General features: G+C 34.9%; 2 protein-coding genes across 4 annotated transcripts in view; one reads left to right on the forward strand and one right to left on the reverse strand.

The window, feature by feature from the left end:
* Positions 1-154: 154 nt before the first annotated feature.
* LOC106156827 (WW domain-containing adapter protein with coiled-coil) lies at positions 155-14,670 on the reverse strand. The gene is made up of 13 exons (XM_013532291.3): positions 14,487-14,670; positions 14,311-14,344; positions 12,435-12,621; positions 11,921-12,048; positions 10,743-10,870; positions 10,512-10,582; positions 9,940-10,386; positions 7,588-7,869; positions 7,377-7,442; positions 6,943-7,132; positions 6,399-6,567; positions 5,884-6,011; positions 155-1,450 (listed from the first exon to the last, which is right to left on the reverse strand). The coding sequence occupies exons 1-13, from the start codon at positions 14,525-14,527 to the stop codon at positions 1,360-1,362; spliced, it is 1,962 nt and encodes a 653-aa protein (XP_013387745.3). The 5' UTR covers positions 14,528-14,670; the 3' UTR covers positions 155-1,359.
* A 146-nt stretch (positions 14,671-14,816) lies between these two features.
* The window catches only part of LOC106179610 (MAGUK p55 subfamily member 7), a 29,264-nt gene continuing 26,511 nt past the window's right edge, over positions 14,817-17,569 (forward strand). The window contains exon 1 of one of the 3 annotated variants that reach the window (XM_087007044.1): positions 14,817-14,927. The gene's annotated coding sequence lies outside the window, so the exon portion shown is untranslated. Of the gene's footprint in view, positions 14,928-15,257; positions 15,290-17,569 lie in introns of those variants that run through there. The other 2 variants (XM_087007046.1, XM_087007045.1) reach the window with 2 other exon arrangements.

Genomic DNA, 17,569 nt, shown 5'->3' on the forward strand with positions numbered 1-17,569 from the left:
ACCATCGATTGGGTATTCACATCATGCCACTTCTTTTTGTTTTGCTTTGCATACTGTAACAGACCGTTTGAACAGGAAAAATGCCCCCTAAACCAAAAGCATTATTATTAAAGTACTTCTTGACTCTGGGAAAACACTGATGGAACACACAAGATTATCTGGAGTAGTCATTTATTTTCATTTATAGCCAACAGTACATAAACAAAACCTTGCATTTCATATAACCCCAATTTAACATTTTGTGGTATATTTTTTTGTATCATGTCACTGTACCTCATGCATTTTATCCCTTTATCAGCCAGTTAAATGCAGGCAGGACTACCACTACAATACAGCTAGCAACAATGTCTAAGTTATCTTACATCTGCTTAACACTAAAATCTGTACAAAATTTACAATTTAAAAGTTTCGGTGATGATAAATAATACCACTTTCAAGTATTACCTTTCTTCCCTGTGACATATGATAAATAGATACAAAATGCACATGCAAATAAGTAGGGAAACCAATTGATCTTTCATGTCTACCCAGTCAAATATCAATGTTAAAAGACCAGCAAGCAGAATTATTATACTGTGCACTTCAACAGGAAGATAATTATTACATACATATTTATTTATGCTGGACAAAAAAAAAAAAAAAAAAAAAAAAAAAAAAAAAAACTTTTACTTGACCAGCTTCACCACAGTTAAACTTTAATTTGTTCAGATATTCAGACAGGGTATCATAACAATCGAAGTGCAGCGATGAGAGAAGTTTAAACCTCTATAGCAGGTCTTTGAAGTGTCACACAAAATGGCACCTCAAATCTATGCCGTCTACTCATGAGGACAGTTTTCCACCGGAGCTTTAGGTTAACAAATATAATGATATTAAAAGAAAAACCTGGCCTGTTGACCTTATTTCACAAAGAACTGAAAAATGAAGTATCGTGAACTCTTATTTTACCATTAGATGACCATTTAGTTTTTGCTTTGCTGTACATACAGTAAAGGTTGCACATTATATCTGAGATAAACTCTTTGTAGCAAGACTGCTCATGTATTTCACAGCACTGAATAAAATGCTGCAGTCCTTAACATTATAACAAAATCACCTTTCCTAACCCTAAAAAAAAGAGCATCCTTTAACAAACAGCTATGGCTCTTTGAACACCCGTGAACATTTACTCAAGTCACAAAGAAATGCAGCTCGACCTAGCTTCATTTGGCACTGGTGGTAGCAACTGCCTTCTATCCATCAATCCAAACCCCTGGGCTTCAACTCTAGTGTTAACCAGTACACATTCCTTTCAGGACAGTGATCAGTGTTTCATAATGCTGGTCACCGAAAAAAAGAAGTCCCATATATGGACTGTAGCTATGTGGTTGATGATGATGTCTGATTTGATGACATAAATGAACTTGGCCCTTTTTCCAACTCGAGCACTTGTTGCCTTAGGAACAGTATTCTACAATACAAGAAAAGAAGGTATATTAGAACAAGGCAGCAAAGCTGTCAAATGTACAGACAAAAAACAGGAAATAACTATGCACAAAATAGGCTACTGTCAATTCTGATGCAAAAATACATTATGTTAAACTGCAAATTCAACATCAAATTTTAATTATCCTCAACAGGTAATACCAATGTAATTAAAATATGTGACAAGTTTACACTTTGAAAATGTATAACTTCCAGAAAAAGAAGTCACTTAGACTGCTTTTCCAACTCAGACTGCATTTTAGTCCTGTATTTCTTTTTTGAAAGTTTGGCAATCATAAGTAACATGGTTTTCCCATAATGGTCATCATGGCAGCAGCACCCAAAATTGTGTTTTCTTCTATTCTGATGCCATATTACATAATGGTTAACAGCATAATGACCATCAACTTTAATAAAATATTAGTATTATGGATATTCAGAAAATGTGACTAGCAAAGGTCTTCAGGCCCATGGAACTTCAAAGTCACAACTTGAAAATGCCAAAATGTAAACGAGACAGCACTGTTCTGAAATGTTTTTTTTTTTTCCATTTTTAACAATTTTTAACATAAAACAAAATTAACAGTTTTCTGCCGTTTTTATATGATCAACTAAGAAAATTGATGAGATGGGAAAAATATCAACAGAGCAGTGTTAAATGTCCAATCTCTTCCATTCTGAGATTCTGAACATAGTGAATGATTGAATCTGACAAACTGCAATGATATGAGTTTATTTCCATTTTTGAAACTTTATTACACAATACACGATAACAAGTTTACCATCATTTTTACATAATCAACTAATAATGTTGTTAAATTGCAGGAAATGCCAAACAAACACTTTTACGTATCTTATTAGTTCAATAATGAAACTGTTTACATGCCTAAGAATTGAATCTGAGGAAATGTGAAAAAACTGCATTTCTTTAAAATAATGGCCCGATTATGCTGATTTTTGAACTCAACCTGCGTTTTAGCAGGAATGACCACTCCTGTGAGTTTAATGACAATTGGCCTATCTGTTTTTCTTATATTGTGTTTACAGTGTTGCATATATGCTGAAAAGTGAAAAAAAAAGCATAACTACTAAAATAGTGGCCCGATCATGCTGATTTTCGAACTTGACCTGCGTTATAGTAAGATCGATTACTCCTGTGAGTTTCATGACAAAAAGCTTATCGGTTTTCCTTGAAATGTGTTTACAGTGTTGCATACATGCTGAAAAGTGAAAAAACAGCATAACTTCTACATTAATGGCCCGATCATGCTGATTTTCGAACTTGACCTGCATTTTATGAATATTCATCAGCTCTGTAAATATAAAGCCAAAAAGTAAAACTGCCTTCCACTTATCGTGTTTACAATGAAAGTGCATGGCGCCGGCGACAGCGACGGCAACGACAAACGCAGGTGATGGCAATATGTACAGACACATCTGTACATACTAACTGTACTGTTTGAGAACAGTAAGTGACATGGTTTTTCTTAAATGGTCATCATGGGAGCAGTGCCCAAAATAGTTTTTTTTCAATTTTTGATGCAATATTACATAATGTTTAACAGCATAATGACCATCAATTTTTAATAATAAAATATTAGTATCATGGACAAATAGTAAATGTGACTAACAAAGGTTTTTAGGCCAATGGAACTTCAAAGTAACACCTTAAAAATGCCAAAATGTAAACAAGACTGCACTGTTCTGAAATGGGTTAATTTCCATTTTTAACACTTTTTTAACATAAAACAAAATTAATAGGTTACTGCCATTTTTATAAGATCAACTAAAAAAATTGATGAGATGTGAAAAATATCAATAGAACAGTGTTAAATGTCCAATTTCTTCCATTCTGAGATTCTGAACATAGTGAATGATTGAATCTGACAAACTGCAATGATATGAGTTTATTTCCATTTTTGACACTTTATTGCACAATACACGATACAGGGCTCGACATTAGCGCCTGTCCGCCTGTCCGGGACAGGTAAAAAATCAGTTCGGACAGGTGAAGTTGCAGGGTTGGCTGTCCGACGGACAGGTCATGTTTTGTGAGAAATTTGGAGCAAAAGTCTTTAAAAAAATATATTTTGTTGCATACTAACGTCTTTTATTCCTTTCCTAGACGGCATTGAAAAGAGTGACCTACTTTTGGCACAAAACACATGCAGTCGCAAAACGAAGTCTGAGTAAACTTACCGCCAAATTATGAAAGAGAACACCCTCCAGAACTTCATCAGACAAAATTTATTCACTTATCAGGTTCTTTACTTTATATTTATTTAGATCAAAGTCTACGTGCTCTAGTAATAAAGACCGTTCCAAAAACAGAAACTACACAAGTACTGTGCTGCCTGGGTACAAAGCCAGACTGAACTGGATGAACTGGCTATATCTAGTTTGTTGTCAAGGCAACATACTGCCTGTCAATCAAATACGTTGTATGCTATCTACTCACTACAGAAAGTGAAATCTTTTGGACTGAAGATCTTGTTGAAATGTTGTTTATTTGCCAAAATGTAACCTGAAATTTTGTATGATGTTTTCTTTAATGTTTCTAGTATCACCTTTGTTATTTACAGTTAAAAAATAGTGCTCAGCTGGAATATGATAAATTAACATTGCTGTCATATACCAGTATGATATTGATGTAAGGAAGACATTAGTAATAACAAATATGAGAATTTAAATAAAAAGAAGGAGAACATTTTATACTTATTTAATTCATATATTTAAAAAAATCAAACACATGATAACCCAAAAAAGAAGTTAAATTGTTAACATAGATATAAGTATTATAAAATGAATATTATTTAACTTTTCATTGAACTATACTCAAATGTTATTAATTTTGAATATTTTAATAAAATTAATGTAACAGTACCCCCTCCCCACTTCCCGCTCAGGGTATTTTTTTTTTTCTTTTTTTTTTTTTTTAGCTGTGGTTAAACTTCATGTTATCTGTTATCAAATTGCAGATTTACAATTAGTAGACCCTGTACCCTAAATCCTAGGAGAAGCCCTGATTGGAACTTTGTTAAATCAGACTTAGACCCCATTTCCAGAGATTAGATCGATCTACTTTAGATCAACCTAACTCCCTGGGGGTTCACACAAAATAGCTGTCAGCCGAGCAGACACGAAAGTTAATTACCCCCTTACAGCTTGTAGTAGGTGGGACAGACATTTAAGCCGGATTATCTGACAGTAATCTAGTGAGACTCCCCGCGGGGATAGATCAATCTAAAAGCTCTGGGAATACAGCCTTATATGCAAGATTTAATCTTCAGGAGTTCACAAGTATGAAAAAACAACTTTTTACCTGAAAATAAATGCACTTTGAGGTGCATTTTCCCAGCTCACTTGATTGAGTATTTTGGTAATAAGTACATTAAATGTATGACTACACATATCAATTTACAAAGTTCTGGGTATGAATAGAAAAAAAAATTGGTTTTGTTGGACAGGTTGGTTTGAAAATCGGACAGGTCAAATTTGTGACCACCTGTCCGAAGGACAGGTGCTCATAAAAGTTAGTGTCTAGCCCTGCGATAACAAGTTTACCATCATTTTTACATAATCAACTAACAATGTTGTAAAGATGCAGGAAATGTCAAACAAACGCTTTTATGTATCTTATTACTTAAATAATAAGGCTATTAACATGCCCAAGAATTAAATCTGAGGAAATCTGAGGAAATGTGAAAAAACAGCATAACTTCTAAAATAATGCCCCGATTATGCTGATTTTTGAACTCAACCTGCGTTTTAGTAAGACTGACCATTCCTGTGAGTTTAATGACAACTGGGCTTTCTGTTTTTCTTATATTGTGTTTACAGTGTTGCATATATGCTGAACAATGAAAAAAACGCATAACTACTAAAATAGTGGCCCGATCATGCTGATTTTCGAACTTGACCTGCGTTTTAGTAAGATTGATTACTCCTGTGAGTTTCATGACAACAGGCCTAACGGTTTTCCTTAAAATGTGTTTACAAGGTTGCATATATGCTGAAAAGTGAAAAAACAGCATAACTTCTACAAAAATGGCCGGATCATGCTGATTTTCGAACTTGACCTGCGTTTTATGAATATTCATCAGCTCTGTAAATATAAAGCCAAAAAGTAAAACTGCCTTCCACTTATCGTGTTTACAAGGAAAGTGCACGGCGACGGCATCGCCATCGGCGACGACAGACGCAGGTGATGGCAATATGTACAGACACATCTGTGTCTGTACATAAAAATATCAACCACTTAATTACCAGAATAAATACTTCCTTAGATTTCACACATGTGCAGAATATTCAGAAATTTTACAACAATATTACTTCATATGCTCAACTGAACATAAAAATCAGATACATTATCAGAATGTTGCCTCTACAAAGTTTCTTATAATTCAAATTGATGCATACCTTTGTTCTTGAATTGTGGCTTGAATTTCATCAACCCTGACTAATGACCTGGCCTTCTTCAACTCTGTTGAAACTTTGGTACACAAAAGGCTGCCAACATTATGAGCTTCCTCAGCATAACGATTTGCCTAAAGCAGAAAAAAGAAGTAGGCTTATAATATTTGGCCAGAATATAATATGGATTAGACAGTGGGTTAGAATTCACATATTAAAGTTGTTCACTTTCACGCAAAAATTAATACAAGCATCTGTCACTTTGATTGAAACATATATCAAAATATGTACAGGTCAAGTTCACTTACACCTGTAGCATCTGTACTAATCAAATTCTGAAGAAAAACAAAATATTCTCAAAATATGACAGACAAAATATTCTCAAAATATGACCATCACTGAAATCAAGACACCAATAACTGGTATAAACAATTACACCATGTCTATAACTGAGAGACAAAATTCAACTTTCCAACTAAAAGTTAAAGTTTGGCTTTTTTTAAACAACCTCATTAAATTACCTGTCTTTCAGCATGATCTGCCTGCCACCCTTTCACATGCTCAGTTAGCTTTTCTTTGTAATAGTTGGCTAAAGAAGGTGCCAGCTGTGGTGTAGAGGACTTGACAGCTGACAAGGATGGCACAGATACACCCTGGACACTACTGTGGCTGGGTGTAGGACTAGCCCTCCTAGAAATGTGCAGAAATGGAATCATACAGCTCTTAAAGATCCAATATATAACTCAGTGGATAATGAAATTTCACATCAATTGTTAAATCTACTGTCTCCATGAGCTAAATAAAGAATACATCAAAGGAGAGCACGTTAATTGTTAAATCTACTTTCTCCATGAGCTAAATAATATAATATATAAAATATATAAAGAATAAAGAATACATCAAAATGAGAAAGTTAGTCCCAATATTTCTTGACCATCATTCCAGCTCACTGAATTTCTAAATGAATTTTAAATAATAAATATCAAAATGTCTTAACTGTGTTACTGGCAAACCGAATATGACTGAGATTGTATTGTGTTGATTTAATTGATAAGATATACTTACCCTGAAGACCGTACACTATGTTCTGACCGCGGGCTATCTCTCCCTCCCCTACTGTCCTCTTCAGGCTGTAAGCGGGAAACTACTGGCTTCTGATAAGAGCTATTAACTGATGGGGATTGATGAACTGATGGGTGGTATGGGGATGAACTAGGAACATCAACTGCACTTGTCCTAGGGGAGTGGCCTGGAGCTGAAAGTGGAAGATACAGAGTAGCAATTTTTCTTGAGGCCTCTCGAAGCATGCCATATTTAGAACAGCACTGACATGTCCCAAGCAAGAAAAAAATAATGCAATACAATATGACTCAGATTCATTAATTACTAATTTCAAATAAAATTTAAGTTTGTGCAGTATGTAAAAATAAATATCCTAAAGTTAGGAACACACATTGGTTACAGAGATCCTGAAAATGAAATGCCCCTGTGAAACTTACTGTTTTGTGCTAATGTAGTCTGTCTGCTTAACAAAGCCTGCTGAAGCTTCTGAAGCGTTTGCAAAGCTGGAAATATAACACCATATATTAAATGAGAGCAGATATTCAAGAGCATTCAAATAAGGATGTAAAGATACTGTAAAATATATTTGAGAGAGAGAGAGAATAGCAGGAATGCATACAACACTGCTACAAACAGCCACAGACCTACCTTGTTCTGTCAACTTTTGCCTATCAATATTCTGCAGGGCCTTCTCTCCTAGCTGGGATATTAACTGAGGTAAAGCATTGACACCAGCCCCTAGATGTTGCTGATTCATTCCAGATCCAGGACTGGAGGTGGGTTTGCTTACGCTACAAGTGGGGGTGGCTGAACTTGGTGTGCTAGCAGCGACAATTGGCGTGGTGGACCGTGAAAGGGGTCTAGAGTTTGACTGAGAGTTGCTGGGAGAGCTCCCTGGAGAAATGTCCATGTCTTCCATTTGTCGGCTATCTATAAAAATGATGATAACAGAATGCAATTGTTGAATAAAACGACCATTTTATATTGTTATACATCATAGGTATTGACAGTACAAGTGCAGCTACAAGAGAAACCTACCACAACTCATTTCTTAAATGGCTCACAACTTTTCAAAAGCAGCAGTTATGACAATTTAGCAATGAGCTCATTTGAAAAAGTTTTCAAGTTGCATTAGCCTTACTTTTGTCTGTCACAAAAAAAGTTATACTTTTTCAGCTCACATTGATTTTGTCAAGAACCAATCAGCTGCAACCATATCACAAAGCATCTGTCCCTTAACAGAATAATTACAAATGTTGCCTGTTCTTTTCTATCAAGCTATGCAGTGAAATCTTAACAAGAATTCATCTTAAATATCCTCTTTTCCAACAACATGCCCCACACATTGTTTCACATCTCAATTAACATAACCCACACTTAAATCCAGGGTCTGATTACAGAAAGCGCTACCAGTTAAAGAAGTGATCTCAATTGGTTAATAGTCTGGAATTAAACAGTAAACAGCCGCATTTTGACAGCAAGGGTGATGGTAATGTAGTATTCAATACAAACATCAATGATGGTATTTTGCTTTTGTTAAATGTATACCTACTTGGTAAGCAAACACTTCACTGAGTGCAGTGACTCGAGAATGGTATCAAATGAAATTGGCACTAAGTCAATCATGGAAAATGTTCTTTCTTTTTTCCAGAGGTCTTCCATAAATACAATCTATTCCACAAAAGAAACATGTTCTGTGTTCCCCTTTCTATTAGTATTTTCACAAAAATTTAATATCCGATGCATGAGGTTCCACTTTTAACTCCTTTAAGACTATTGACAGAGGCTAAATAAGAGGGAAAAGTTATTTTACATTTTTCTGAAACATCTCCCAAAAATTTTGCAGAAAAAAAATGAGTGGCCAAATTACAGTTTATACTGCCATTTCTGTGGCCATCACTTGGGAGTTGGGCCATGCTCTGCTCAGACCCCAGGCTCCATCAAAGGGAATTACATGAATTTTTTAAACACAAAATGGCAAATATCAAAACTAGTAAGTTATATATATAATTATTTCTGAACTCAAAGTTGGGGCAGCTTCCTAGTCTTCTTAGTTATTTGCACATCTAACAAAATACCCATTTGACATTTTGCCATTACTTGATGTAAACCAAAACATTCTTAGAATATAACCAATAAAATCAGTGTCATTGAAAAAAAATTGCTAACGACAGTCACTCATACACTGCACTGCAAAAAACTGGGCATCTTAGAATACCTAACAGGTCCTGAATGAACAATATGGTTTTGTTTTGGGCGTATGTAAGTCATAAATTAAGAAAATAATATTTGTTTTTATTATTTTAGATAGGCACCCTACTCTATATCTTAAGGGACATTTGTTGTAATTTTGCACCCTCATAGGTACATCATGCCTGAAAATGAAGACAACACTTGAACGGCACAATGGTGCAACACTGAATAACGCTACATACAGTAAATCTACCATCAACTGAGATATATACCCTATATGGAGGAGAAATAAAGGACCAAATCTGTCAAAAAGCTTCCAATAATGCAAACAATTCTTTTCTTTTTAATAGCCCAATGTTCACTCAAATGATCTGAAGCCCCTGTAAAACAAGCTGCCTTACTAAAATCATGAGCCACCTGTTTTATTTTGACCCAATCCCTACCCGGCTGCCAAATTCTAAACCAATTCATTCCACTTTGGCAATAATTTGCTATGGTTCAGAAATGGATATATGTGTACTCATAAGTGTTATTTTAGAGACAACTTTTCGGGTATTTTAAGTAAGACAGAAGTAAATACACACTATCATTTTGCCAAATGATATATTTTAGTATAACAAGCCCCTTCTGGTATGGCATTGTGGAGAAAACCATATTCTCTAACCTTCAAGAAATCCCACAAAAGCAAAATAAGTAAATCCCAAATAACAAATACAGCAAAGCAAGACAAATCATGCAAAGAACTAATTTACTGGACAAATATATCAAGCAAACAGATGCTATAATAACACATTACCAAGTCCTTACCTTCATTTTCATTCCTCCTGTTTTCTGTACTTGTATGAGTGGGTTTTGATATAACAGTAGGAATCCTATTGCCATTAGTATCTGCAGGTCCATTTTGATCCTTACTAGACCACCCTCTTGAGTATGGGGGTGTATTTTTTCTATAATCTGCACTTGACTGGCTGGGCACATGTGCTGAATAGTCTGCATATGTTCCAGTTCTTGACTGATGTGATGAAACAGGCCTTTGTGCATTGTTCTCCTGATTACTACTTCTAGATTCCATAGAGGAGGAATTTTTGTATCTATCGTGTGAATTTTGTCTGCCCGACTCTGGATGCCTCGAGCTGCTTGAAGATGCAGTCTGTGTATATGATGGGGAGGGTTTATGGTTCCTTTCATAAGGTCTATCATTTCCATGGCCACCACCACTACCACTTGTGGAATGTTTATAACGGTTTTCTGTGGCTTAAAAAAATAATAATAACTTTTTCAATTCCAAATAATAATAATAATAATAATAATAATGCACAAGTCCAATTTTTCTCTACATTATGCCATTAATTCTTTTGAACATAGAAAGCTTTCCTCACCTCTGTTAGTTGGTGCTGTTTGAAGGGGCTTATCATTACTACACTTTTCTGCATCTTTACTGGAGCTTGGTCTGAAAAGGCAAGCAGTTTATGAAACATATATCAGAAATCATGAGAAAAGAACATTTCACATGCCAAGACTCTAGTAATATTGTTCTCTTCCATTTCATGCAGAAATATAATATTTTCATTGCACTGCTTTCATAAAAAGCAATTTCCTTCAATACTTACAGGTCCAACCATTCCTTTGGTTTTTCCCACTGTGAAAACTCTGTCTTGCAGTTGTAATAGTATTTCTTGCCTGAGGAGCTAATATGTTCTGACCAATCCCCAACTGTTTGCAATGCTGCTTTTTGCACCTGCAAGATTAAGATGACAAATGTTATAGATGGCTTCGTCTTAAAATACAAATCAGCAACTTAAGCATGTTCGGGATGATATCAAATGAAAAAGGTCAGTAAACAGGATAATTAAAACTTACTTAGGTAAACATTCAGCTATTATTGTTATTCAAAGGAGGAACACAGGCCTATTTAATAAATTACTATTTTCAGTGATTATAAGTCTCGATGATATTCCAGTGCACTTAGCATAGACTAGTATATCACTCTGACATTTTCTGAAACTAACAACTGCAAGTCCTAACTTTTGTTTTAAAAGCCATCAATATGGATCAGCTTTTTAAAACGCAAGTAGCTCACATTCAGATCACTATCTGACATTAAAAAATTCAGTTCTGGTACATCTATTCCTGAAATACTATTGCAGATACCAATGACACATATTGCAGTGTTAGAAAATAATCATTTCAATAAACATTGTAAGACTAATTTTCAAAGATAGGTCTCGGGGCCCATTTTTCATTCCTGTCCCCATCAATGAACACTTTCCAAATCATAACAGAGATGCTGCCCATGCCACATATGTAGAAACAGACCATACTTTTATAACTATATAAGTATTTATAAAATATTCTCAAGAACTTTAATACAACAGCAAATAGTTACAAGGATTCAAACATCCCCCCCCCTCCCCCCACCTCCAAAATAATGGAAATCTTGTGGAATGATTCTTCATCAAAAATAATTTAAGACTGAGCCAACACCCAATACTCTAGATCAGTTTGATCTTTAAAATTTTTATATGTCGCTCAGAGAGAACAATCCCTTCTTACATGGATGCAAAGTTGAGGAGGCTAAATCATGAAAGACTAAGTGTCTGAAACCAAACATTTGCTACATATTTCCCCCTTTTTCATTTTCAATTATAATGTAATACTCATTGGTCTCTTTCATAGTTTATTTCCAGTATTCCAATCATTGGCGAACAAGAAAAATCAGCTTTCCATGTACCTTTGTATAAACATGCACAATGAATGATACTGAGGGCATCCCTGTTATCAAACTTACATCCTTGTCCTTCTCTTTCCTAGGCTCCTTGTCTCTGTGATTCCTATCAACATGATTGCTATGCCTATCATCATCTCCTCTATCACTGTACACCGCATTCTGCCTCCTGTCTGGTGTACCACTGGATCCTGGACAAATAAGTTTTTTTTTCAAATAAATGTAACTGCTTTCATACTTGCCCTGCACTGGACCAGTTTTAATTTAGCCACATCTTTCTGTACATTTCAGTGGAAACTGGACCATATTAATTCAATGATTTAGCCACGTCTTCCTGTTTTATTCAGTAGAAACTACCCAGGTATATAAATATTTGAGGGGTTTTATAGTTTTTGAAGCCTGAATTGGGTAATTATTAGCAATTGGGTAATTATTTGCAGAATATGTAGGCAGAAAATATGACTAAGAGAAAATTTCAAACAGCTAAAGTATACTTTTAACCATAAGCATTTTTAAACAACTCAACCTTACCCCCCTCTTTTTCTCTTAAATATTTTTGTGTCATACTCCGGCATACCTCTTTCCACTCTGTCTTTTTGTCTTTCCACGTAACTGGATTTGTTGGCATATCTTGGACTGTCCCTACTATCTCGAGTATTTGGACTGTCGTTCCTGTATCTTTTAAAGTTTGGTGAGTCTCTTCTATCACTAAAACGGTCTCCATAATTGGCTGATGCATTGCTTGATGGGTATCTATCCATATTCTAAAAGAACATATATTTACGTGTTAAAAAAAACATGAAATTTTTAAACTATCTAAGTAATTTTCTCACGTAACAAATGGTGGGACTGTATTCACCAAAATATTAACCAAGATGACAAAATGGCAAAGCACAGAACACAACTACAAACAGTTGGTTTCACTCATCCTTTTCACTTTGAATTTCACTGATCTATGTTTCTCCACATTATTGGTGATATTATCATTCTCTTTGTAAAAACTGTCGCAACAGGCCTAGTCTGATCATTGCCATTACAGTTCCTTTGCTTAAGAAAAAAATACCAACCATACTTTAAAACCACCAAAACCACAGAAATCAAATACAGATTTCTGAGCCTTTTCATCTTAAATGCAATACTAGGAAGTGGGAAACACTACTGCATCTATATTGTAATTTCTATATCTTTTTTATGCATGATATCACAGTTGCAGTAAGTATATCATGTTCAAACTTTTAACTTTTTCTTATATACAGACATGCTGAAACTGTTGGTCCGATCGGTCATGACCAGGAAAATTTGTCTGGACCGGTAAAATATTGGACTTGGTCTGGCCAAAAGGCCGATAAGAGTTTAAAGGGCTGCATTTTTGAATTTACAGTCATCATTCGACATACATCACTAATAAAATTATATGAGACCCAAAGCGTTTTTTTCCCTTCCATTTCCAACCTATCACATTCCCAAACAAAGCAAGCTACCCTAATCGTACTGGTAGCATCTGTTTCAAATGAATAGGGCGATTTTCAGTCCGACAAAAATCCATTCGGTCCGGCAAATTTTACATTACTGCCGGTCCAAATGTCCAACCATTCTGAAAAGTTTTCAGCATGTCTGACATTTCTTATATATTTATCAGTGCATCAACTGAAATTAAATGAGACGGGTCGGACTAAAATCATGTGTACCTCGAGTATCATGCTGGTGGTACAATTAACCAAATCACATACTTTCCAACGAAAGAAAAAGCAGAACCTTCCTAAGACATGTTTTCTCCTTTATAGTGCTAGTGTAACATTAACAGGAGCTTAAAAATGCCTTCTTCTGTACATCTCAACAAAAAACAAATCATCATGATAGCTCGGAAAGCCTTTTCAATATAAAAATATTCTAAGGCTGGGGAATCCAACTTACTGTATACAATGCACATACTGTGAAGCCTACAGAATATCTCAATTGCTACATGTTTATTAGCAAGTTACCCAAAAACCATGCTGTAATTAATGCCTAGCCAATGATGATCAGGAAAATAATTTACAGGGAAGTACAAGAAAAAGAGATAGGCTTCTATAAATAGGAAGTATCTTTTTAGATTTGAAAATGGGCCACTCTTTATCACTTTTGCTTCAATGACCATAAGCAAATATTCAGAGTTCTTTAACTTATATCTGCTTTTTCTCGAAAGGGGTAATGTATCGCTTTTACTAGTTTTAGTGATTTAACCAAATCTCAATTTGAACCCATTCTTACTATGTGTATCTAAAGAGGACTTTTGAACGAAAACTAATAGTTCCCAAATCACTGTTTGTTTAAGGTGAATCTATAGCCAACTTAATGTGTCAAAAGGGGAGGGGGCTTTCCAACTTCCATGTACTTCTTTCATCAAACACTTAATGCAGTGCAGTGGTTGCAATGAAGTCATCTCTGCAGTCAGCTGCCATTCCCTCATTTACCTGATATGGACTCGGTTTGTTTCTGTCATAGTACCTGTAAAGGCGAAAAAACAGACATGTTATACAGTAAATGCATGGATTTGGTGTTTTGAAATCGAAATCAATTGCAGGGCAAATTGACAACAAATATGGCGGTTCCAGCCTTGAAAGTGGCAAGGGATGTCTGACGAAATTACCCATCATTAAGTCTTGGATGTTTCCTTCCATACATCACCATGAATACGAGGTTTCGTGGAGTAATTTACAGCTTTGATCTCCCCAAAACCGTGCATCAAAGCACAGTTATCACTCCACTTCACATAATCTGCACTCTTTCACAGTGAACGCCATGATAAAATACGGGTATTTATCACCAGCGGAAGTCCACGAACATCAACAACAACACTAGTTTTTCATATTTTCAGCTGTTAAATCAAAATCATAACAAATATAATCATTAAGCGAAGAAATATACATAAAAATATACATATTTATGTATTTAAGACAAGATACATTTATTTTACGGAAATATACGGAATGCAGTTGGTGTTCACGTGACATATAAGTAGGTCAGATTGTAATGAGTTCAAGTCTCATGGCTTGCAGTGGTTAAGTTGCTTGTGCAAGTAGAGCATCTGGTAAGGTTTCATGTCATTCAATTTGCACAAATGAAATGCATTCATTTGAACAATTACTACAGTAGAGGAAAATGAGTTAAGATCAAAAGTGAAGTAAGACAAATGTTATATTAACGCGAAAAAGCCTTAGTAAACATGGGTAATATTCTGTGTAAACAAAGTACTGCATTGGTCAATCTTGCTATGGCTTATTATCAGCACTGCACAAGTGCCAAAGTTAACATTTTAATAAATGGTGGGCTTTCTGTTTTGTTATATGTTTTATGTACTTCAACAGTCTTTCTTTGTAACAATCATTTTAATTCCAGTAAAAAAGGAATTAGATAAAACTCTCTCAATGGACCCAGGTTCAGGATTAAGAAGTAAATGTGTGTGTGTGTGTGTGTGTGTGTGGGGGGGGGGGGGGGGGAGTTGCACATCGTTCAACTTGCAATTCTTGGAGGCAGGAGGTCATACCACCAAAAGACCCCATACATGTTTCTATCAGAAAAGTAAGATTGTAAAATATGACAAAATATTTCGTACTTTCTTCAATATGAATATGAGCAAAGTGCAAGTCAGAATAGTATACTCTGTTGTTGTTTGAAATATTTACATTATGTATATAGCATTATATACAGAGTAAGTTTGTAAGCTTTTGGATAGAGATTGTCAAGGCCTTAGCCAATCCATTGCATATTTTAAAGTTCGTTTATAAAATGTTCATAAAGGTTGGATTTCTTTATAATATTCTCATATACAATGTAGTATGCATATAGAAACATTTTGGTCTACAGTAATTGTACAATTGCTTTCAAATGAAGGATCAGTTGCCATATGATATCAGCTAAAACAATTTCTTTGCTGATCTGCTTTAGTAAGGCTATATGCCTGAGGGTAATTTGTAGAAATGCTATAGTTTATTGTTGCTAGGCTGCAACCAGTAGTATTATCAGGTACATTCTTATGTTACATCATCTAACATATCCACTGGGTAGAGGGAAATCTGCATGTAAACAGCAGTGTATTCTATTACAACATAGAATAGACCAGCTTTATTATCTTTTGTGATAAGATTATAGCTAGGCAAGTGTTATGTTATCTTTGACCACACAAGACTTCTCGTATTCTTTAGCTCTGTGGTTACTATAGTAGTCTGTTCATGAATACAAAAATATTAGTAGTATAATGATAGCCAAGACTGGGTTCCCATGCCTAGAACGATCCATCTGGATCAACCTAACTCCCTGGGAGTTCATGTTAAAATGCTGTCAGCTTAAGAGGCTTAAATGTCTGTCACGCCTACCGAATCAGCTAGAGGGGTAATTAACTGGGACTTGCCGATAACAGACAACAATTTAGTGAGGCTCCCCGTAGAGATAGATGGATCCAAATATCTGTGGGAATGAATGAAATGAAACAATTTTAGACCAGATCATCATTGGATTGGCAATTATAGTAATTCAGATATTAATTTTGCTACTTATTGTTTCAGATTCATGCACGATATATATATATATATATATGCATGATTCAGAAATGTTTTGAAGTATTTGGAGTTTAGATATATCACTTTGAACCTCAGTTGAAAAATTTGAAGATCTGCATTTTATTTAGTGTCAGAAATAAAAGGAAAGACAAAGTATGCCAAGAATATACCCAAAATATGTGCCAACTGAAACCCTATTGAGAAAGATGTTTTTAAATTTAATGCCATCTTAGTTTTATATCAATACATATTAAACTTGTATTTATACAGAGTGAGCCTGAATTGCAAAATAGTTACAAGTACTAGTACTAAATTTCAAAGAAACAGATAGTTTTGCCCAAAAATGTTACCTGTGTCACATTCAAGATTCTGAACTTTATTATAAAATTTGTAAACTTATAAAGTTGAACTTCATTTCATGTACAGATCTGTGCTCAATATTGGAACTTATAAACCTATAGAATATGATTCTGTACATAGTGGTGGGCTTGGGACTTGAAAACAAATGAACTGAATATAAACAACTCTTTCTTATGCAACCCAGTACTAGTACATACGAAGGAATATATTTGGAGAGGAAAATAAAAACTAAAAATATAACATAATTGACTTAATTACTAGTAGATACCAAATAGTTAAATGTAAAATGGAGTTTACTCTACCTAGCTATTCAGACCACTGAACAAAGCAGGATTGATTCATCTTCAACCAAAACATGTAGTCATTTATTGGAAGCGATTTGTAATTCCTTACATGCATTTGACGATTAATTGTATTGATCATTATGTCAGGAGTGCTCTTTGTTTTCTCTCTTTAATGTAGTGAAGCAGTTAGAACATGGTCGCAATGTAAAACTATCATGTAGGCAGAATTAGGTTTTTCTTTGGAGCATCAGATATAAAACACAGTCTGTCCATTTCCTGTGGAAAAAAGTGGAAATGAATAACAATGCATGCTCTCGGATAGTTCAATGAGAATGGTCACAGATAGGTTTCTGGTAATTTTCAGTGTTGAGCGGGATGTTGATGCGCTTCCTGTTATTGCCTGTTTTGTCTGTGTGGGATAACTTGCAAAGGGGCCAGAAATCAATATATTGCTGTAATTCACTGATTTCCCAGCATGGTATTACTCGGATATAGATAAGCCAGTAACTGAAGGGAAACAAAAAGGATTA

This window comes from Lingula anatina, chromosome 2 (genome assembly GCF_051362555.1).
Source record: "Lingula anatina isolate TDL-2025a chromosome 2, LinAna3.0, whole genome shotgun sequence".
Lineage (NCBI taxonomy): Eukaryota > Metazoa > Brachiopoda > Lingulata > Lingulida > Lingulidae > Lingula > Lingula anatina.